General features: G+C 46.6%; 1 protein-coding gene and 1 pseudogene across 4 annotated transcripts; both read left to right on the forward strand.

Annotated features, from left to right (window-relative positions):
- Positions 1–297: 297 nt before the first annotated feature.
- Positions 298–4,931, forward strand: H2-Q7 (histocompatibility 2, Q region locus 7). 4 transcript variants are annotated; one of them, NM_010394.4, is made up of 7 exons: positions 313–442; positions 610–879; positions 1,067–1,342; positions 3,425–3,709; positions 3,836–3,952; positions 4,125–4,157; positions 4,507–4,931. In NM_010394.4, the coding sequence occupies exons 1-5, from the start codon at positions 379–381 to the stop codon at positions 3,943–3,945; spliced, it is 1,005 nt and encodes a 334-aa protein (NP_034524.3). In that variant the 5' UTR covers positions 313–378; the 3' UTR covers positions 3,946–3,952; positions 4,125–4,157; positions 4,507–4,931. The 4 variants fall into 4 exon arrangements, 3 of the variants coding, with proteins under 3 accessions (NP_034524.3, NP_001185489.1, NP_001185490.1); NM_001198560.1 differs by lacking the exon at positions 3,836–3,952; XR_385292.3 differs by lacking the exon at positions 3,425–3,709 and having other exon boundaries at positions 298–442; positions 3,836–4,157; positions 4,507–4,928.
- Gm8752 (predicted pseudogene 8752) lies at positions 7,020–11,879 on the forward strand (annotated as a pseudogene).

The following is a 19,404-nucleotide window of genomic DNA, read 5'->3' on the forward strand; positions in this document are numbered from 1 at the left end:
GAGGAAGAGTGGAGGATAGGGCACAGAGAGTGTGGCCTGCGGGTCTCTCCTGGTGTCCTGACAGCATCTGGATCAGAACTCGGAGACACCATGACAAACAGCTCTCTGTCCCCGGCACAGGGTTCAGGCAAAGTCTTAATCTCCAGGCAGTGAGGTCAAGGGTAGGGAAGCCCATGGCTGGGGATTCCCATCTCCCCAGTTTCACTTCTGCTCCTAACCTGGGTCAGTTCATTCTGCCAGGACACTGATGACGTGTAACAGTTCTCACCCCTATTGGGTGAGGTGATTACCCGGAACCAATCAGCGTCGGCGCGGGAGCGGGTTGTAAAGTCCACGCTGCCCACAGGAGTCAGTCGACCGGAATCCCCCAGGGGAGCAATGGCTCTAACAATGCTGCTCTTGCTGGTGGCGGCCGCCCTGACCCTGATCGAGACCCGCGCGGGTGAGTGCGGGGTCGGGAGGGAAACAGCCCCTGTGCCGCGTCCCCGCGTCGCCCACCGGACCTCCGCCCCTTCTCCACCCGAGCCCCGAGCCCTGCTCCACTCCCGGCCCGCGTACCCGACCGGGGTCCGGGGAGGAGGTCGGGGTCTCACCGCGCGCCGCCCCCAGGCCAACACTCGCTGCAATATTTCCACACCGCTGTGTCCCGGCCCGGCCTCGGGGAGCCCTGGTTCATCTCTGTCGGCTACGTGGACGACACGCAGTTCGTGCGCTTCGACAGCGATGCGGAAAATCCGAGGATGGAGCCGCGGGCGCGGTGGATGGAGCAGGAGGGGCCGGAGTATTGGGAGCGGGAGACACAGATCGCCAAGGGCCATGAGCAGAGTTTCCGAGGGAGCCTGAGGACCGCACAGAGCTACTACAACCAGAGCAAGGGCGGTGAGTGACCCCGGGTCGGAGGTCACGACCCCTCCACGTCCCGAAACAGAGGCCGGTGAGGTCCCGGGTCCAAAGTCCGAGTTTCAGGAGCAGAACTGACCCAGGACCGGATTCCCTTTCAGTTTGGAGGAGTCCGCGGTGGGGGGGAGGGGGGGGCGGAGGAGGGACTGACCACTGGGTCCCGCAGGCTCTCACACACTCCAGTGGATGTATGGCTGTGACATGGGGTCCGACGGGCGCCTCCTCCGCGGGTACCTGCAGTTCGCCTATGAAGGCCGCGATTACATCGCCCTGAACGAAGACCTGAAAACGTGGACGGCGGTGGACATGGCGGCACAGATCACCCGACGCAAGTGGGAGCAGGCTGGTATTGCAGAGAAAGACCAGGCCTACCTGGAGGGCACGTGCATGCAGTCGCTCCGCAGATACCTGCAGCTCGGGAAGGAGACGCTGCTGCGCACAGGTGCTGGGGCTGCGGGCAGCTCCTCCCTCTGCCCTAGGGCTGGGGCTCAGTCCTGGGGAAGAAGAAACCCTCAGCTGGGGTGATGCCCCTGTCTCAGAGGGGAGAGAGTGACCCTGGGTCTCCTGATCCCTCATCACAGTGACTGCACTGACTCTCCCAGGGCTCAGCCTTCTCCCTGGACAGTGCCCAGGCTGTCTCAGGAGGGAAGGAGAGAATTTCCCCGAGGTAACAACAGCTGCTCCCTTCAGTTCCCCTGCAGCATCTGTCAGCCATGGCCTCTCCCAGGCCCGGTTGTCTGCCCACACCCACTGCTATCCTGCTGAGTGTGTCAGCCCTTACACCTCATGACCTGAAGTCTCCTTTACCCGATGGGAGACATGGACTATCCTACACTAGGCTGGTTCCCCCAGTTTCTAGAACTTTCCAAAGAATACAGTCTACCAGATCCCTCCGTGTCTGTGGGGTTTGCATCCTTTGACACCCAATTCTATCTATTCCTGCAATGGTGAATGGTCACATGAGCCATTATGGGTTACCCTAAACAAATACTTTTCTTGTGTTTTTCCCCTCTCGTTTTCTTTTTATCTTTACTTTTTTTAAGGGTATTATGTTGCTTATAATCGGTTTTTCTTCGGCACTGGAATGATATTGCTCTCTCTCCCCACCATACCCCCACCCCCACCTATATCATTTGTATCAGTAGCCCTGGCTGTCGTGGAACTCACTCTGTAGACCAGGCTGGCCTTGAACTCAGAAATCAGCCTGCCTCTGCCTCTGCCTCTGCCTCTGCCTCTGCCTCTGCCTCTGCCTCTGCCTCTGCCTCTGCCTCTGCCTCTGCCTCTGCCTCTGCCTCTGCCTCTGCCTCTGCCTCTGCCTCTGCCTCTGCCTCTGCCGCTGGGATTAAAGGCGTGGGCCACCACCACTGGGCAGAAGAAAGGTTCCTGTGAGCTTAAAATGTTTTCTGGCAGAATTAACCATCCAGATCACACCTGATATCCCTGTGCCCCACCAAGTTACAGTGCTCCCCCTGGTGAATCAGAACTTGGACTCTGAGAGACAGGGTCTTCTGCAATCCAGGCCTGAGTGAGAGGGAAGACCACACACCCTGTGAGCCCACTGTGTTCCAGTGAGTGCTGCACTGGGGTCCACAGCACACTCCAGGGATCCTGTGTGACACATCTGTACCTTGTCCCCCAGAGTCAGGGGCTGGGAGTCATTTTCTCTGGCTGAGTGTCAGAGGTTCACCACATTTCTGCTACACACTCCCTGATGGCTGTTTACTTGGACTGACAGTTAATGTTGGTCAGCAAGATGACCACAGTGGTTTAGTCTCAATGGTGTCACTCTTCCAGTAGCATATGGTCCTGATTTCTAATTTAGATACGAACTCAAACACATATGAAATTTCTTATTTTCCATTCCATCTTCCATTATATAGCTGCCTATCTCGTGCTATTGAACATCACATAAGATGACCATGTTTACCCACTGGCTCATGTGGATTCCCTCTTAGCTTCTGAGTCCCCTCAGGAAAATGTGCAGTTCTGTGCTGAGGGGACCAGCTCTGCCTGCAGGTCACTAGTGCCATGACAGTTAAAGTGTTCATACAGACACATAGTTCATTGTAATTACTGATTTAACGTTGTCTTGGCAGTTTTCAGTTTGCATTTATTTATTTATTTATTTATTTAATGCATGGAAGTACACTGTTGCTGTACTGATGGTTGTTTGCCTTTGTGTGGTTGTTGGGAATTGAATTTTTTTTTAGGACCTCTCTTTGCTCTGGTCGACCCTGCTCACTCCGGTCAACTCCTATGGGTCAACTCTGCTCACTCAGTCCCTGCTTGTTCTGGCCCAAAGATTTATTTATTATTTATTATACATAAATACACTGTAGCTGACTTCAGATGCACCAGAAGAGGGCGTCAGATCTCATTACAGATGGTTGTGAGTCACCATGTGGTTGCTGGGGTTTGAACTCAGGACCTTCAAAAGAGCAGTCAGTGCTCTTACCCTCTGAGCCATCTCCCCAGTCCTCAGTTTGTCTTCTTAATTATGCGATTTCTTGAATCTTCCAAACAGATCCCCCAAAGGCACATGTGACCCATCACCCCAGGTCTTATGGTGCTGTCACCCTGAGGTGCTGGGCCCTGGGCTTCTACCCTGCTGACATCACCCTGACTTGGCAGTTGAATGGGGAGGAGCTGACCCAGGACATGGAGCTTGTGGAGACCAGGCCTGCAGGGGATGGAACCTTCCAGAAGTGGGCATCTGTGGTGGTGCCTCTTGGGAAGGAGCAGAATTACACATGCCATGTGAACCATGAGGGGCTGCCTGAGCCCCTTACCCTGAGATGGGGGAGATGGGGTAAGGAGGGTGTGGGTGCAGAGCTGTGGTCAGGGAAAGCTGGAGCATTCCGCAGACTCTGAGCTGGTCAGGGCTGAGATCTGGGATCATGACCCTCACCTTCATTACCTGTACCTGTCCTCCCAGAGCCTCCTCCATACACTGTCTCCAACATGGCGACCATTGCTGTTGTGGTTGACCTTGGAGCTGTGGCCATCATTGGAGCTGTGGTGGCTTTTGTGATGAATAGGAGGTGAAACACAGGTAGGAAAGGGCAGGGTCTGAGTTCTCTCTCAGTCTCCTTTAGAAGTGTGCTCTAATCATTAATGGGAAACCCATCTACACCCCACATTGCTACCTTCTCCAACTGGGTCCTCTGTCAGTTCTGGGAACTTCCAAGATCTTCCTTGAACTCTCACAGCTTTCCTTCTCACAGGTGGACAAGGAGGGGACTGTGCTCCAGCTCCAGGTTAGTGTGGGGACAGGATTGTCTGTGGACATTGCAGTGAAGCTGGAGATGTTGGGGAGCTCTGAGAATCCATAGTAACTCTTCCAGAGAAATCTTCCAGGGCCTCAGTTGTACCAATATGAATACATATATGTACATATGCATATACATTTTTTACCCTTGGCAGGGACAGCTCCTAGAGCTCTGATAGATCTCTCCCAGATGGTAAAGGTGACACTCTGGGGCCTGATTGGAGAGGGGCAATGTGGATATGATTGGGTTTCAGGGACTCCACGAATCCCCTCTGAGTGAGTGGTGGGTTGTTGGAATGTTGTCTTCACAGTGATGGGTCTTGTCCCTCATTCTCTAGCATGAAGACAGCTGCCTGGACTGCACTGAGTGACAGACGATGTGTTCATGTCTCTCCTGTGACATCCAGAGCCCTCAGTTCTCTTTAGACAACAGTGTCTCATGTTCCCTGTGAGCCTATGGACTCAATGTGAGGAACTGTGGAGCCCAGCCTGCCCTGCACACCTGGACCCTGTCCCTGCACTGCCCTGTTCCCTTCCACAGCCAACCTTCCTGTTCCAGCCAAACACTGGGTACATCTACATCCTGTCAGCTCCATGCTGCCCCGAGCTCCAGCTCCATACTTTCACACGAAGAGTATGTGACCTTGATTGTTATCATCTTGAGCTGAGGGTTGATTGCTTGTTAATTTAATGGTTGAGAATACTTAGCATTTTTCTCTTTTTTAAAAAAATAAATAAATGGCAGATGGAGAACCTTTCAGGATCTGTGTCACTGAGCTGTGTGTGTCTGTTGGGAGAGCTTGAGGCTATGAGAGCTGTGTGTGAACAGGGCTGTGCACAGGTGGTCTCAGTCATTTATTTTCTTTAATGGGTTCACTGTGTAACATCCGGGCTCTACTCTCTCCATCACTATGAAGCACATACCGAGAGTCTGTGATCTCAAGGACACAGTGAAGGCCTGAGCCTTGTCCTGTCCCCAGGATTATGAGCCCCCAAGGGCTAAAGATCAGAACTCATCTGGGGATCCTTTAAAGTGCTGTGTGCACAAGATAGGTCATGTCACATTTCCTTCCATCCACTTGATTGTAGCTTCTAATGATGCAGTCGTGAAGCTGCCCTGGGCGCTCCCTGTAGCCCTGCTACTGTGATGGTTTCTGCTTCTCCTTCTTTCCAGGGTCTTTTACAGGGATCTCAGGGGTCTTATGTGATTTCCTGTTGATCTTTCAGGAGCGCATCCACAGCTGAGATAAGAACCTGTTGGCTTAGATTTTTCAAAACCGATTTTTCATAAGGGTTCTTACATGCTTTGTTTGTTTGTTTGTTTTTTGAGCCAGGGTTTCTCTGTGTAGTCCTGGCTGTCCTGGAACTCACTTTGTAGACCAGGCTGGTCTTGAACTCAGAAATTTGCCTGCCTCTGCCTCCCAAGTGCCGGGATTAAAGGTGTGTGCCACCACTGCCCGGCTGTTCTTACATGCTTTATCCTCCCTTCTCACCCACTAACCATCAGAGGTAATGCAAGAGAAAGGACATTAGGATAGGGGGGAAGTTGATCTGTGTAGAAACAATGTGTTGGAGCAAATCTAATTTGTGTTGTCAGGATAGCAGCAGTTTAGTTCACAAAAATCAGCAAAGTCGGGTCAATTAAGAAGAAGCTGGGAGGCTCAGCTGTTTGCTGTTTAGAAGCAGTTCCTTGGGGTGATTTCAGTCTCCCATTGTCAGGATACCAGCAGTCCAGTTCAATAGTGTCAGGATTGCAAACATGAATCAGGAGGGGTGGCATGACACAGCAGAAACAGTCAGGTCTCCACCGATTCAACAAGAGTCAGCAGGAGGGACCAGGGCCAGCAGAGATGCCAGAACTTCTCTGTCCTGCCTCTCTCAACAAAGTGAAGATCAGCCTAAAGAAGACACAAGACCAATGAAGCATTGTAAAGCTGGCTATGCAAGCCCACCATCACTGTCCCTTGAGTCCTATTATACTCCCTACAAACATCGTGTGTCCTCCCACGGGTCTAGCCTCCCATGGGTGTTGCCTCAGCAAAATTCCCCATGAGTCTGTATCAGCTGATGTATCCATAAACTCCCACTTCACTCTGCCAGTCAGCCCAAGTCTGCAGAAGCAGCAAGAAGCCGCCAGAACATCACCAGAAGTTTTTTGGTGCATTTATCTCTATGGAATCACCAATAAACAATGGTAAGTGTTACATTATTATTTTTTTAATCCTATTTTAAATGATGGGTTTTAAATGCTTTAACCTCTCTTTTAACCCAACACCCAGAGTTAGTACAAAAGAATGGATGAGAGGAGGGGGAAGTGGACCTGTTTAGAAAGGTTCTTTGAGGAACTCCTGTCAGTGTTGGCTGGAAACAGTCAGTTCAGTTCACAGGGTAAGAGCAGCTGCTCCATTCACTCAAGGTTCACGGATACATCAGCAGTCCAGTGTGGTAGAGTCAAACGGGAATCGGCTGGGGTGGCCCTACCTGGTGAGACTGCCAGGCTTCAGCTTTGGGCCTAGTTAGCAGGAGGACCTGGAGGAATGTCAGGAGAAGTTTTCAGAGCATCATACAGCTAGCTGTACCAGCAAGCCAAGCTCAGCCCAAGTCACTGTCCGTTGAGTCCTAGTTATGTTCTCCAATCATCATGTGTCCTCCATGTGTCTTGCCTCAGCACTTGCACCTGTCTCAGCTGGCATCACTCTGCCAACCACCCTGAGTCTGCTAAAGCAACAAGAAACTAACACACCACCCAAAATTTTTTGGTGTCTTGCTCTCTATAGAGTCCTAACACATGCAGCTCAACTACGCAGTATAAGAGAGACCATTACATGTCTGTTGTTAGAGAAAAATCCTTCAAGAGGCCAAGCGGCAGAGGCTCCTGTCAGGGGCGGCAGGTCCGGAGCGGCCAGAGATCCACCTCTCTGGGCAGCAGCCCGAGTCCCTGCAGAGTCAGAGCGGCATGGCGCACCCCACCTGCGGCCTCACCATGGTGCTGTTGGCAGCAGCAGTCTGCACGAATGCGAGAAAGGCTATTGTTTCTCGACAGTTCGTGGAGATGACCCGAACTCGGATTGAAGGCTTATTAGCAGCTTTCCCAAAACTCATGAACACTGGAAAACAGCATACTTTTGTTGAAACAGAGAGTGTAAGATATGTGTACCAACCTATGGAGAAACTGTACATGGTATTGATCACTACAAAGAACAGCAATATCTTAGAAGCTTTGGAGACTTTAAGGCTCTTCTCAAGGGTGATCCCTGAATATTGCCGAGCCTCAGAGGAAAATGAAATATCTGAGCACTGTTTTGATTTGATTTTTGCTTTTGATGAAATTGTTGCCATGGGATGCCGGGAGAATGTTAACCTGGCACAGATCAGAACCTTCACAGAAATGGACTCTCACGAGGAGAAAGTATTCTGAGCAGTCAGAGAGACTCAAGAACGTGGAGCTAAGGCTGAGACGCGGCGTAAAGCAAAGGAATTACAACAGGCCCGAAGAGATGCAGAGAGACAGGGGAAAAAAACACCAGAATTTGGCGGATTTGGTAGTTCTGCAGTGTCTGGAGGCAGCACAGCAGCCATGATCACAGAGACTATCATTGAAACTGATAAACCAAAAGTGGCGCCTGCACCAGCCAGACCTTCAGGCCCCAGCAAGGCTTTGAAACTTGGAGCTAAAGGGAAGGAAGTAGATAACTTTGTGGACAAATTGAAATCTGAAGGTGAAACTATTATGTCTTCTAATATGGGAAAACGTACCTCAGAAGCAACCAGAGTGCATGTTCCACCTATTAATATGTAAAGTATGCACATGAAGATTGAAGAGAAGATCACACTAACCTGTGGGAGAGATGGAGGATTACAGAATATGGAGTTGCATGGCATGATCATGCTTAGGATCTCAGGTGACAAATTTGGCCGGATTTGTCTTCATGTAGAAAAAGAAGATAAGGGCTGGAGAGCTGCCTCAGAGGTTAAGAGCACTGTCTGCTCTTCCCGAGGTCATGAGTTCAATTCCCAGCAACCACATGGTGGCTCACAACCATCTGTAATGAGGACTAGTGCCCTCTCCTGGCTTGCAGGCATAAATGCAGGCAATACCGTGTACTTAATAAATAAATAAATCTTTAAAAACAAAACAACTTATCATAAAAAAAAAAGAAAGAAAATGAAGATAAGAAAGGGGTGCAGCCATCTCCACGTTTCTGTATAAAATGTGCCTTATGAAAACACATAGAGATTTGCATGTGCACACATACATACACACATACATTCCTGAACAGACTAACTTGGATCTTAAGTCTTAAATATATATAATATATTATATAGTAACATGTATTTAATATATTAATTATTAATATCATTATATGTTATTGACTGCATTATATAATTGTTAATATATTATACAATATTGTGTATATTTAATGATATGTAATACAGAGGAGATATATATATATATATATATATATATATATATATATATATATATATATGTAGTGAATAAATCCTAAACCAAGAGGAGCAGTGTGAGAAAGTTAATCTGGAATATTTAAATGTGAGTAAATTTTAATAAATCATCTCATTAAAGTGGGCCATATGAGCTGGAGTAGAAAAAGCAAACAGGCTTCTAGGAAGCAATAATTTACACAAAACGATATTCCAATGTCATGGGCAATTTAACCAGAGAGGTTTTTTTTCTAAGAAACCTTCCCTCTAGAGCATGAAGGAAAAAAAAACCCCATCAGATCATCACAGTGGCTGCTGATTTTCAACACGCATTGGAATGTTCAGAATTAAAAAGGAAAACTCACGAAATCCACTGTAGACATTGAATACTGAATGATCTAGTGGCAATAAAACTACTAAATCTATGTCTCTCTCTCTCTGCCTCTCTCTCTCCCTCCTTCCCTCCCTCCCCCCTCTTTCTTTCTTTCTTTCTCTCTTTCTTTTTCTTTCTTTCCTTCTTTCTTACTTTGTTCCAAAACTGTGCACATATTATCAAGATATTCCAAGTAGCTCCAGCTTGGGGATTGTCTGTATGAGATCTGTGCAAAAACAGGTTCACATCACTTCAAGGCTCAGTGTTTTACCTTGTTCTTCTGGGGTAGCTGAGCTGGATGTGGCCACACATGCTTGTAGAGGATATGCTGTTGCTGTACTGAGCTCTGCCTGGCCTCAAATGTTCCCATAATGAGCAGAAAACAACCAGAGTAATTACTCGTCATAAAACTCTGTCAATAGAGATGAAAGAAAGAAAGAAAGAAAGAAAGAAAGAAAGAAAGAAAGAAAGAAAGAAAGAAAGAAAGAAAGGAAGGAAGGAAGGAAGGAAGGAAGGAAGGAAGGAAGGAAGAAAGGGGTGCTGCTACAGACGCATCCAAATGTGGATAAAAAAACGTTTTACTGCAGAGTCTCTCATTGGCTTGAAAAACCCAGAGAAGTCATTTCCAGTGAACAGTGATGTAGGGGTACTAAAGTGGAGACTACAAACAACAGAGGAATCTTTTATTCCTTTGACAATTAATTGCTGGCCTTTGGAAAGTGGAAACAGCTGTGATGTCAACAAAGAGTTCGGACTACAGGAAGATAATTTAGAGCTCAATGATGTGGTCATCACTATCCACTCCCATCGGGTGTTGGTGTGCCTGTGATTGGTGAGATCGATGGGGAATATCGACATGATAGTCGGAGAAATATGTTGGAGTGGTGCCTGCCAGTGATTGATGCCAAAAATAAGAGTGGCAGCCTGGAGTTCAGCATTCCTGGGCAGCCTAATGACTTCTTCCCTGTTCAAGTTTCTTTCATCTCCAAACAGAATTACTGCAACACACAGGTTACCAAAGTGACCCAGGTAGATGGAAACCGTCCCGTCAGGTTTTCCACGGAGACCACTTTCTTAGTGACAAATACGAAATCCTGTAATACCAAGAAGGGAAAGCTGAAAAGGAAGGATTTCAGATTAATAAAGAAGAAGCCAAAAGTGGCTGAAGAGTTTTTCCAAATTTACAAGCCATTGGAGGTCCCCCCAAACCCCTTTTCTGATACAGTACACGTTCTCTGTGCGCAAGGACCCTCAACTCACACCCAGTGTTGCGGTGTCACAGAGACATTTTTGACAAATGACACTGACATAAAGGGAAAGGCTGCTGATTTCTTTGGCCAGCAGGAAGCCAGCTCTCCAGGGAATGGAATGCCCCAGTAAGTAGCTCTTCTGCCTTCACCTAAGTCTCCCTTTATTTTAAGCCCTAAATATAGGTATATTTCATACTTTGTTTTAAAAAGTTTTCTCTATAGATTTGAGTCTTTCACACCCCTTTGCTTTCTGTTTTCTTTCAGTACACTTAGTCACACAGTGGGGTCATCTGTCTGTAGTATTGTGTTCAGCACTCTGAGAACAAGGTTATCTAACCCATTCTTGACATTAGACAGTACCAGTGAACTGCTTAAGGGATGTAGAGTCTAAAAGTTGAAATACAAGGTTGTCTTGTTTTCTCTCCTGTATCCATCCATTGCTCCATCTCTTTATGAAGTTGTCCTTGTGAGCCCTGCCCTTCCAGTTGCAGGCAGTGTTGTGAATTCCATTTGTGTCAATATTAAAGGTAGCCAGCTGGGAAGCAGCTTTTATGTGTACACACCTTTTCAAGATGCCGAATAAGATGGCTACATCCATTTCCACAGGAAATCATGTCTGCTGCTAATGCTACCCCAACTTACAGTTCCCTACATGACGTATGGTTCCCTATGTAACTTACAGTTCTCTCCGTGCTGTGGGGCGATTGAGTTGAAGCACTGTAGTCCACTCAGATCCCGAGTGTCCACCTCCTCCCCTTCCCAGATGCTCTTCCCTTCATCAGCCTTCTTTCCAGCAGAAATGAGTCTAGTGAGTCTGTGCCATTTCTCCTTAGCCCTAAACCATTGGAGAGACCCCATCTTCACCATTTGAGTGGTAGCATTTTGAGAGGCAGGTGTATAGTGAGGGGTTACTCAAATATATCCCATCTAACCTGACATTTACCACCTCCCTCTCTGTCCTTGTTTCTGAAAACCTTTTTTCTCCTCCTCTGGCTTTTTGGTGTCATCATGTAATAATTGTAGGAGTTTCTCAGCTCATTTTGATCTATTACCTTTTCAATAGAGGCTGAATCAGCCAATCCCACCCGCCAAGCACTGAACTGGGTGGGGCAGAAGATCAGTTGCTGAAGGCTGCAAGCAGTAGCAATGGGAAGCAGTAGATGACCTCCATTCTCTCAGGTGGCTGCAGAGCAGAGCAGAGCAGAGATCTCCCTCTGAACACCTGCCTTCCCTGGCAAGAGTATACTATCCGTGAAGCAGGGCAGTCCCACAGAAGACTGTGGCTGGGATGGCTTGCCAAAGAAATTTCTAGCCTTTCCTTTTTCCCTACACTGCATCAGGGAAGAATCCTTATCTCTAGCTTCGTTTTCACATGAGGTTTTCTGAGGAAGGGGACTGGGATAGGAAGTCTGTCATGTAGTAAAGTAGACAAGAAATCTTATTAATCCAGTTGTATTTCAGAGTTGTTCGTCCCTATGATTTTTAAAGTCAAGTTTAATTTTACAAGACTTTTTTCTGAAATTACTTTTGGGGTAATATTTAAAATGAGAGACATTTTGTAACCCTATAAAATACATATGGAATATAACATTCCAATGTACACAATGAAGGCAAATTCTTAATCAAATAAAAGAGTATTATAAAATGAAAAAAAAAAAGAAAGAAAAATTCTTCATCATGTGTCCTTTCACATGCTTGCTTTAGCTGAACATCCTCTCTCCTGTGTCTGCTTCAGGGAATTGTTCTTTTACGAGTCTGCCTGAGCCTTTCACACCATGTGCACCTTAATGAAACGTTCCTTCATCTGTTTGCCCCAGCAAACACCTTTCAACACGACTGACTTTCCAAAGAACTCTTAGTTTCCACTTCACAGGAACTAAATTGGAATCATTCCGGAAGTGACCCCGTTTTCAAACTTGGAAACTAAATCCCTGCTGTGTCTTGTTTGTTAACAACCTGCACAGTCCGTGCTTGTTCTGGGTGACTTTTCTCAGCAGTTTCCCAAGAAGCATCTTCCATTTGACCCCCTTTCAGGGACTGTCCCTCATACTGAGGAAATATTAGTCTGTTCTCCACAGCTGTGGTAAATCTCATCTCCGTGAATCGATGGCTCCGTCAGCCACATGTGGCCTTAACCTTCCTATTTGACCTTCTGGTTCCACACTTTAACCTGTCACACACTTTATTTTACCCGAGATAACTTTTCAATTCTTAGAAACTGGGTATAAACCTTTTGAAGTAAACATTCCAAAATCAAAGATGTTTGTAAAATGATAGCTACATCAGCTCCTGTATCCTTCTATTGCAATGCCACTCACTGGTAACATTAATTTTGGCCTATAATTATTAAAAACTGTTTGCCAGAATGCACATTTTCCAGTAAATCCAAGCCCTCCTAATCTTTCTAATGGAGCAGCTTAGCCTTTGATTTAGCGAAACAGTAACTGGTCAGCAATTCCATCACCTGTGTTAATTTGCATCTCTCTTTTTACATAAGCCATTACTTAAATTATAGTTGGAATCTTCAACTATAAATTGTGAGTGAACAGTCAGTTCCTAGAAAGTCAAACTGTTTCCTCCCAAGACCATTCCTCCTGTCCCTGAGGGCAAAAGACCATATCTCCTATAGATATTTTATAACATTGAATATTGGGGATAAAATAGATGTTTATGGCCAAGTCTAGCAGCACTGCCTACAATAGCTTGCATTAGATCTGCAATACTTAGTTGAGGTTTTTCTACCTGGCTGACAAAAGGCAAACATCTCGTACTTTTTGCTGCAGGGCCTTGTTCTAGGCCCCAATTTTGTTTACTGATGGCAAGAAAGTGCCTTGGATATCTATCGCTCTTGGACCTACACTCATGGGGCCAGTGGCAATCCTTGTCACATTGCCTGTGCACTCCTGGAAGCCTAGGCCTTCTTTCTGCTTTATATTCAGAATATCCATAGCCCTTAGAGATACCGTGATAACAGTTTTGTTTCAGATGACCGTGTTCCCCACAGTCAAAGCACCAGGCATTTTTAGACCTAAGGCCTTGACAAGCTTGGTCAAAGTCTTTTTACCATATCTACCACAGTTAAAGCACCATGGAATTTGAGATCTAAAACCTTTAGATATGGCTTGCCCAATTATCGTGGCCATATAGAGACTAGAACCAATATTGGCCTCCTTTCTGATCCACTGTTCTATAGGTGCTGTCCTTGACTTTAATGCCCTGACAACATTTTTGCATTCCGTATTTGCATTTTCAAATACCAAGGTCTCAATTCCCACTTGTCTCACATCAGGGTCTGACTTGGCTTTGATCACAGCTGAAACTAATCTTTGCAAAAAATAAATAAATAAATAAAAAATAAAGTCAGTGTAGGTTTTCCCTGAGTCTTGCATAATTTTTCTAAGTGGTGTGGACTTCTCTGTCTCCTCAGCTTTGTCCCAAGCTCTAAAAGCTGCTAAACAACATTGCTCTTGGTTTGTTTCTTCATATTGAACCTATTCTGCTATAGCAGCGCATAGAAAGTATCAACTGGACCTGTGCTAGGTTAATTCCCCTCGCTCCTTTGTGCTGCTCCAAGTTCGTGGTTTGCTCGGCCTTGGCAATCATTGCAATTGAGGACCATCCTCTTGTACAGCTGTTACCAATCCTCCTCAATTCTGGGAAATAATTCTATTTTGAGTAGTCCAATTATTTAGAATTTGTTTCACATAGGACAAGTGCATCTCATAAGATATCACTGCCTCCTGAAAAAGCTTTAGGTCTGTCACTTACACTGGATGCCATCCTATCTTGTCATAAACTTTGTGATTATCTTCATTACCAAGCAATACTGTATAACTACTTACTGTTATAACACATGCTGTTGGTGATTCTGTGACCCAGGAGACTGTCCTCAAAAGAGGCTGTGGCTTTAACCCTGTCTTCTGAACATGGCAGTCTCATCTGACCATCCTCCTGCTTTTCCATTTTTTGACTTGACTGCCCTCTTACACAGTTCCTTCCCCTCTTTCTACTTAGAGGAAACTCCCTCTTGCTGGCTCAGTCACTGGAAATGAGCCTATTTGTTCTCCCTTTCCTGTGTTTGACTTATTTCAAACTTGTCTACCTCTACACTAATTTCTCTAGCTGCACAGCCAACTCTGCTACGTCTTCAGAAAGAAGAGAGAGGAAGGAACCCTCTTCTTTTCCTTTTTTCTCCATGTTTTGACTCACAGGCTTCTCCATTTCTTCATGTAATTTTTTCAGTTGCTCAGTCAAGTCTTTTGCCCTTTTTATAAACAAAGTAGCCCAAATGAGGGAAAGTGGAAAAGAAAACCACTGCTGAAACCCATGTGGGGCGTGTCCCAAGGAAAGTCTCAGCAAATACTTGGTTTACTTTTTGAAACAAACTATCAAAAAAGTATTCTCTAAATTTGATGAAATATATGAATAAAACCCAGTAAAATCTCTAAGGAAGAGGTGAGCTCAAAAGTTGTAACACTGGGGTAGGTAGTTAAAATCTATACAAGGAAATCTTTCAACACGTGGCTTGTGTCCGTCTCACCCACTGTCCCCTTATCAGGATGGAGGCATCTTTGCTGACAGCCATCTTTGCTTGGGTTTAAAAGGATGGTATTTGCCATGTAGCCTCACACCTATCTTGATTAAAAAGTGATCACATGACAGAAACCAATCAAGGAAACATGAGCTGCTCCTAGCTGTAAGGCCCAAACCAGATAATTCTTCCACTGTTTTCAATCACACTAAGAACAACAACCCAGAGAACCTCTCTTCCTCCTCAGCCTCTCTTCTTTCTCTTTGTCCTCAGCAACAGGCTGCCCATGTAGATAGGGCTGAGACAGTCCCAGACCAGGACCCTAAATGGAATCACAATACCCTAGGGGGCATCCTAGCAAAGAATCCGTTTACATCTTGCCTCCTAGCCAGTCTCCACAAAACTCTTCTTAATATGTAAATTATGAAAAATTCCAAAAGGGCACACAGGATAACTATGAAAATCCATCACAATTCCTAAAGTGCCTTCCAAAGGCCCTCCTGCAATACACTAACCTGGATCCTGAGACCCCGGGTGAAAAACAACCCCTTATGAGCTACCTTTCCCAGAGTTCCTCAGAGCATGGGAACATCAATCCCTGATCACCTTTGGGCTAATATCCTTGGTCTGGTCGTGGAGAACTGAGGGGGCCCAGGCTTCCTTGGCCTGACCACTGCCATCTCTGATGCAGAGTCATTGTCATGGTATTAAAGCATTCAATCTCCTTCCTTCTGGACACTGGTGCTACTTTCTCAGTCCTGACAAAATTCTGGGGACCCACCTCTCCTTTCCACTCCTCTCTTGTCAGAGTAAGGGAACAGCCCTACCTGGCTAGACTGTCCCCACCACTTAGCTGTATATTTAGGGGTATCCCCTTACCCATTCCTTCCTAGTGATACCAACCTAATAGCACCAGCCTGTTCCATCTTCTTGCTGGGAAGAGACTTTCTAGTCAAAAGAAGAGATCCTATTTCTCTTGCTACACACAGCTGCTCAACCCCAGGCTCACTGCTCATTCCTCTCTTCCAAACTACACACTCTGACACAACTTTTACCTTGCTAGCTTTCACAAGGTTCCTCAGGTACAAATATCCTTCCTCCACTAATCATTCAATAATAGAACCCCAGCCAATCTATAAAACACGTTCAATACTCACTTCCCCTCCAAAGTGGCAGGGACCTGAGCCTCTTATTCTTGGCCGGGCCTGGTGGGAAATAATCTTCTGATCCCACTTCATCCCCCTTTAGTGATCCCAGGCTTGCTAGGCGTGGTGGCACACGCCTTTAGTCCCAGCACTCGGGAGGCAGAGGCAGGCAGATTTCTGAGTTCGAGGCCAGCCTGATCTACAAAGTGAGTTCCAGGTCAACCAGGGCTATACAGAGAAACCCTGTCTTGAAAAAAAAAAAAATCCCATGCTTGCAGTTAAAAACCCCGTGGAATGGATTGCTTTGTTCAGGATCTCCGACGTCTCCACTCAGCAGTAGTTCCCCTCCACCCCTTAGTATCTAACAATTATACTCTCCTCTCATCACCCCTCAGAGACCTCCCATCTCTCTGTCCAAGACCTCAAGGATAACCTTTCTATTCCTCTTGACTTCCAGTCAGAAAATGCCTTTGCCTTTGCCTTTACCTGGACTGACCCCAACTTGCACACTTCTACCCAACTCACTTGGACTGTCTTACACCGGGGGTTCCAGGAAAGCCCACATTTATTTGATCAGATTCTGACCTCTGGCCTTCTTTCTTCATCACTTCCTAAACCAATACATAAATGACCTTCTCCGTCATAATCCATCTCTGCAAATTAGCCAGGCAGACACGTCTGCCCACCCAGGGCTATAGGGTCTCAGGTTCTTAGGTCCAGTTCTCCACCCCTCAGGTTACTTATCTGGAAGTAGATAAAACTCTGACAAGATCATTACTCTAGATAGGAAACACCTAACCCAGTCACTCATAGCCCCCACAACCAAGGACAAAATCATATCATTCCTAAGAATGGTTGTTTCCTGTGCTCTTGGATTCCCTGTTTCTCTCTTCTTGCTCACCCCTTATATGAGGCGACCCATGTTTCCTCTCATGAGCCAGGCCTTGAGCCCATTACCAAGCCCCTCTGTACCCTTTAACAGGCCCTGCTGCAGGCTCCAGCCCTATACCTTTCAGATTTCACTCTCTCTATGCCACTGAATTAGAGGGACATGCTCTCAGAGTCTGGGGTTACCAGCTGGAACCTTCCTTTGTGGCCCCCAAAATTAGATCATAGTATACAAGGATAGACTCCTTGTCTGCACACTCTGGCTGCAGCTGTACTTCTTAAATGCAAATCAAGGGGGTTAACCTTCAAGTAACCTACTGTGGTTTTCTCCTTTATCACCTGTACCATCTCCTGACACACAAGGGTCTCCACAATTACCCCTGCCAGAGTTTGCTCCCGTCAGATGGCATTAGGAAAGGGTGCTGCACTTGGCCTTCGCCGTGTCCAGGTTCCAACATTACAAACTTTGTCAAACTACTGAGAGATCGTGTGTTTTTGCTGTCTCCTGCCGCCTACAATACTTGATTTCTAATTCTAGAATCTGCCTATAGAAACTCTCTCTGGTAGAGTTCATTTTGTGACATTTTTTTCTTCCTCCACAGACTCAGATTGTATTGAAACCTCACTCTGTGAGTACAGTCAGTTTGGCCTCAGTACAGTTCAAAGGTCTGAAATAGACACACTTGATTTTCAATAATGGCAATTTCTGTCACTGCACAAACAAATGACCCCCAAAATCTTTTATATTTTAATTAAGGACTCATGTCACCAAGATGGGAGATGGGGTCACTTGTAACCTTGAGTACAGCATTTTCCATAGAAGCCCATCAGGTACAATAAAAGTGCAGAGGGCACACATTCTACTCTTTGAATCCTAGGTTATAGATATGGAAAAAGATGTGGTCCACAGCTCCTCAAAGATCCTCAGATCCCTAATATCACTACCTTGGAAGATACTGATCCGCCCTAGTGACATGCTCCGACAGGGGATTTCAAAAATGGCAGCTCCTGTCAAAATGGCAGCACCAGGCCATCTCAGCCTGCAGCCATCACAGCAGCTGTCCACAGAGGAGTATCCCTTTCCAGCCTCCGCAGGAGCAGCCACTCAAGAGCTGTCTACAGAGGCAGTGACAATACCTTTCTGCCAGCACCTCAGCCAGTCTTAGCTCCTTTCCTGGAGGAGTGACCATACCACCATCCCTGAAGGGTCTGTGGCCTTTGTCATCCTGCCTGGATTAGGCTGGTGTGGTTTCCCATTGACTTTAACCACAGGACATGGTAGTACTAAGAGAAGCCCTAAAGGATCTCCTGCACTCCAGACATGATCCTTCTTACCCCCATTGTGGAGAGGCAATCTAATTTCCCCTTGGTGGTCTGCATCATTCACCCCTCCTAACACTGTTATCCCTTTCTTAGAATGGCCAGCAATATCTAGACAGTAAAGGTGGGACTTCAGGGCTGAGAGAGGGCCTCTGGGAAAAGATCAGAGGCAGGAGGATTCGCTAACATGGCATGGGGAAGGTTGATGTACCAGGGCTGTGAGAGAGAGGTAAAGAACAGGTCACGTGGTGGGACATAGGCCAGTATTTGTCACCTTAGAATAACATAAAGTCTGCCAAGCTCAGCATCTAAGCATCTAATAATAACAATAATAATAATAACAACAATAATGATGATGATGATGTCTGTGTCTTTATTCATCCACTGGCAGGACCAAGAAAGTCCCACTATTCATGTCTCAGCCCTGCAGGCCTCTGTCACCTAATGCACACTGTAACTGTGTCTTCAGACAGTCACCCCATCTTTCTGTCAAGCCAGCTACCTCAGGTTGGTGGGGGACAGGGTAAGACTAGAGGACTCCATGACCGTGGGCCACTGTCACACTTCTCCTGCTGTGAAGTGAGTTCCTTGGTCAGAATACCTCGTGGATCTCAGTGTGGAATAGCAGGATGGTGGATCAGGCGTTCTGTAAGTTCACTGCTGGTGGCTTCAGCAGAAGCATCCCATGCAGGAAAGGCAAATCCATGGTCAGAGTGAGCATCTGCTCCAGCAAGGACCAAGTGTTGTCCTTCCCATTTTGTACCTGGTTCACGGGATCAGCCTGCCACCAGGTAGCTGGCTGGTCACCTTGAGGAATGGTGCCACCTCTGGGGCTCAGTGTTGGTCACCACTGTTGGCAAATCTGGCTTTCAGCAGCAGCTGTAGTCAGGTCAGCCGTAGTGAGTGGAAGTCCATATTGTCCAGCCCATCTCTGCCACCATGGTGTCTTTGATCATAGGCCCATTGAGTAATGGCAGAGGTGGCTGGGTATAGAGACTGACTCCACAGAATGGGTCACCTACCTAATTGATTAGAGAACGTCTTCCCACCTGATGTCACCTTTTGATGAGCATGTCACAAGTGTCTTCACACCCTTCCCCCATTTGGAGAGATTTATGCACATGCTTCCTCCCCAGATGACTCCAATCATGTTCTTTCCAAGTCCCTGTCCATCAGCCAATCCATTGGCTACAGAACATGAATTAGACAACCATCACACACCTGGCTATTTCACCTTCCAAATAAAATGTATTAACATGTCTGTGGCCTGAACGTACACACAGTGT

This window comes from Mus musculus, chromosome 17, assembly GCF_000001635.26.
Source record: "Mus musculus strain C57BL/6J chromosome 17, GRCm38.p6 C57BL/6J".
Taxonomy (NCBI): Eukaryota; Metazoa; Chordata; class Mammalia; order Rodentia; family Muridae; genus Mus; species Mus musculus.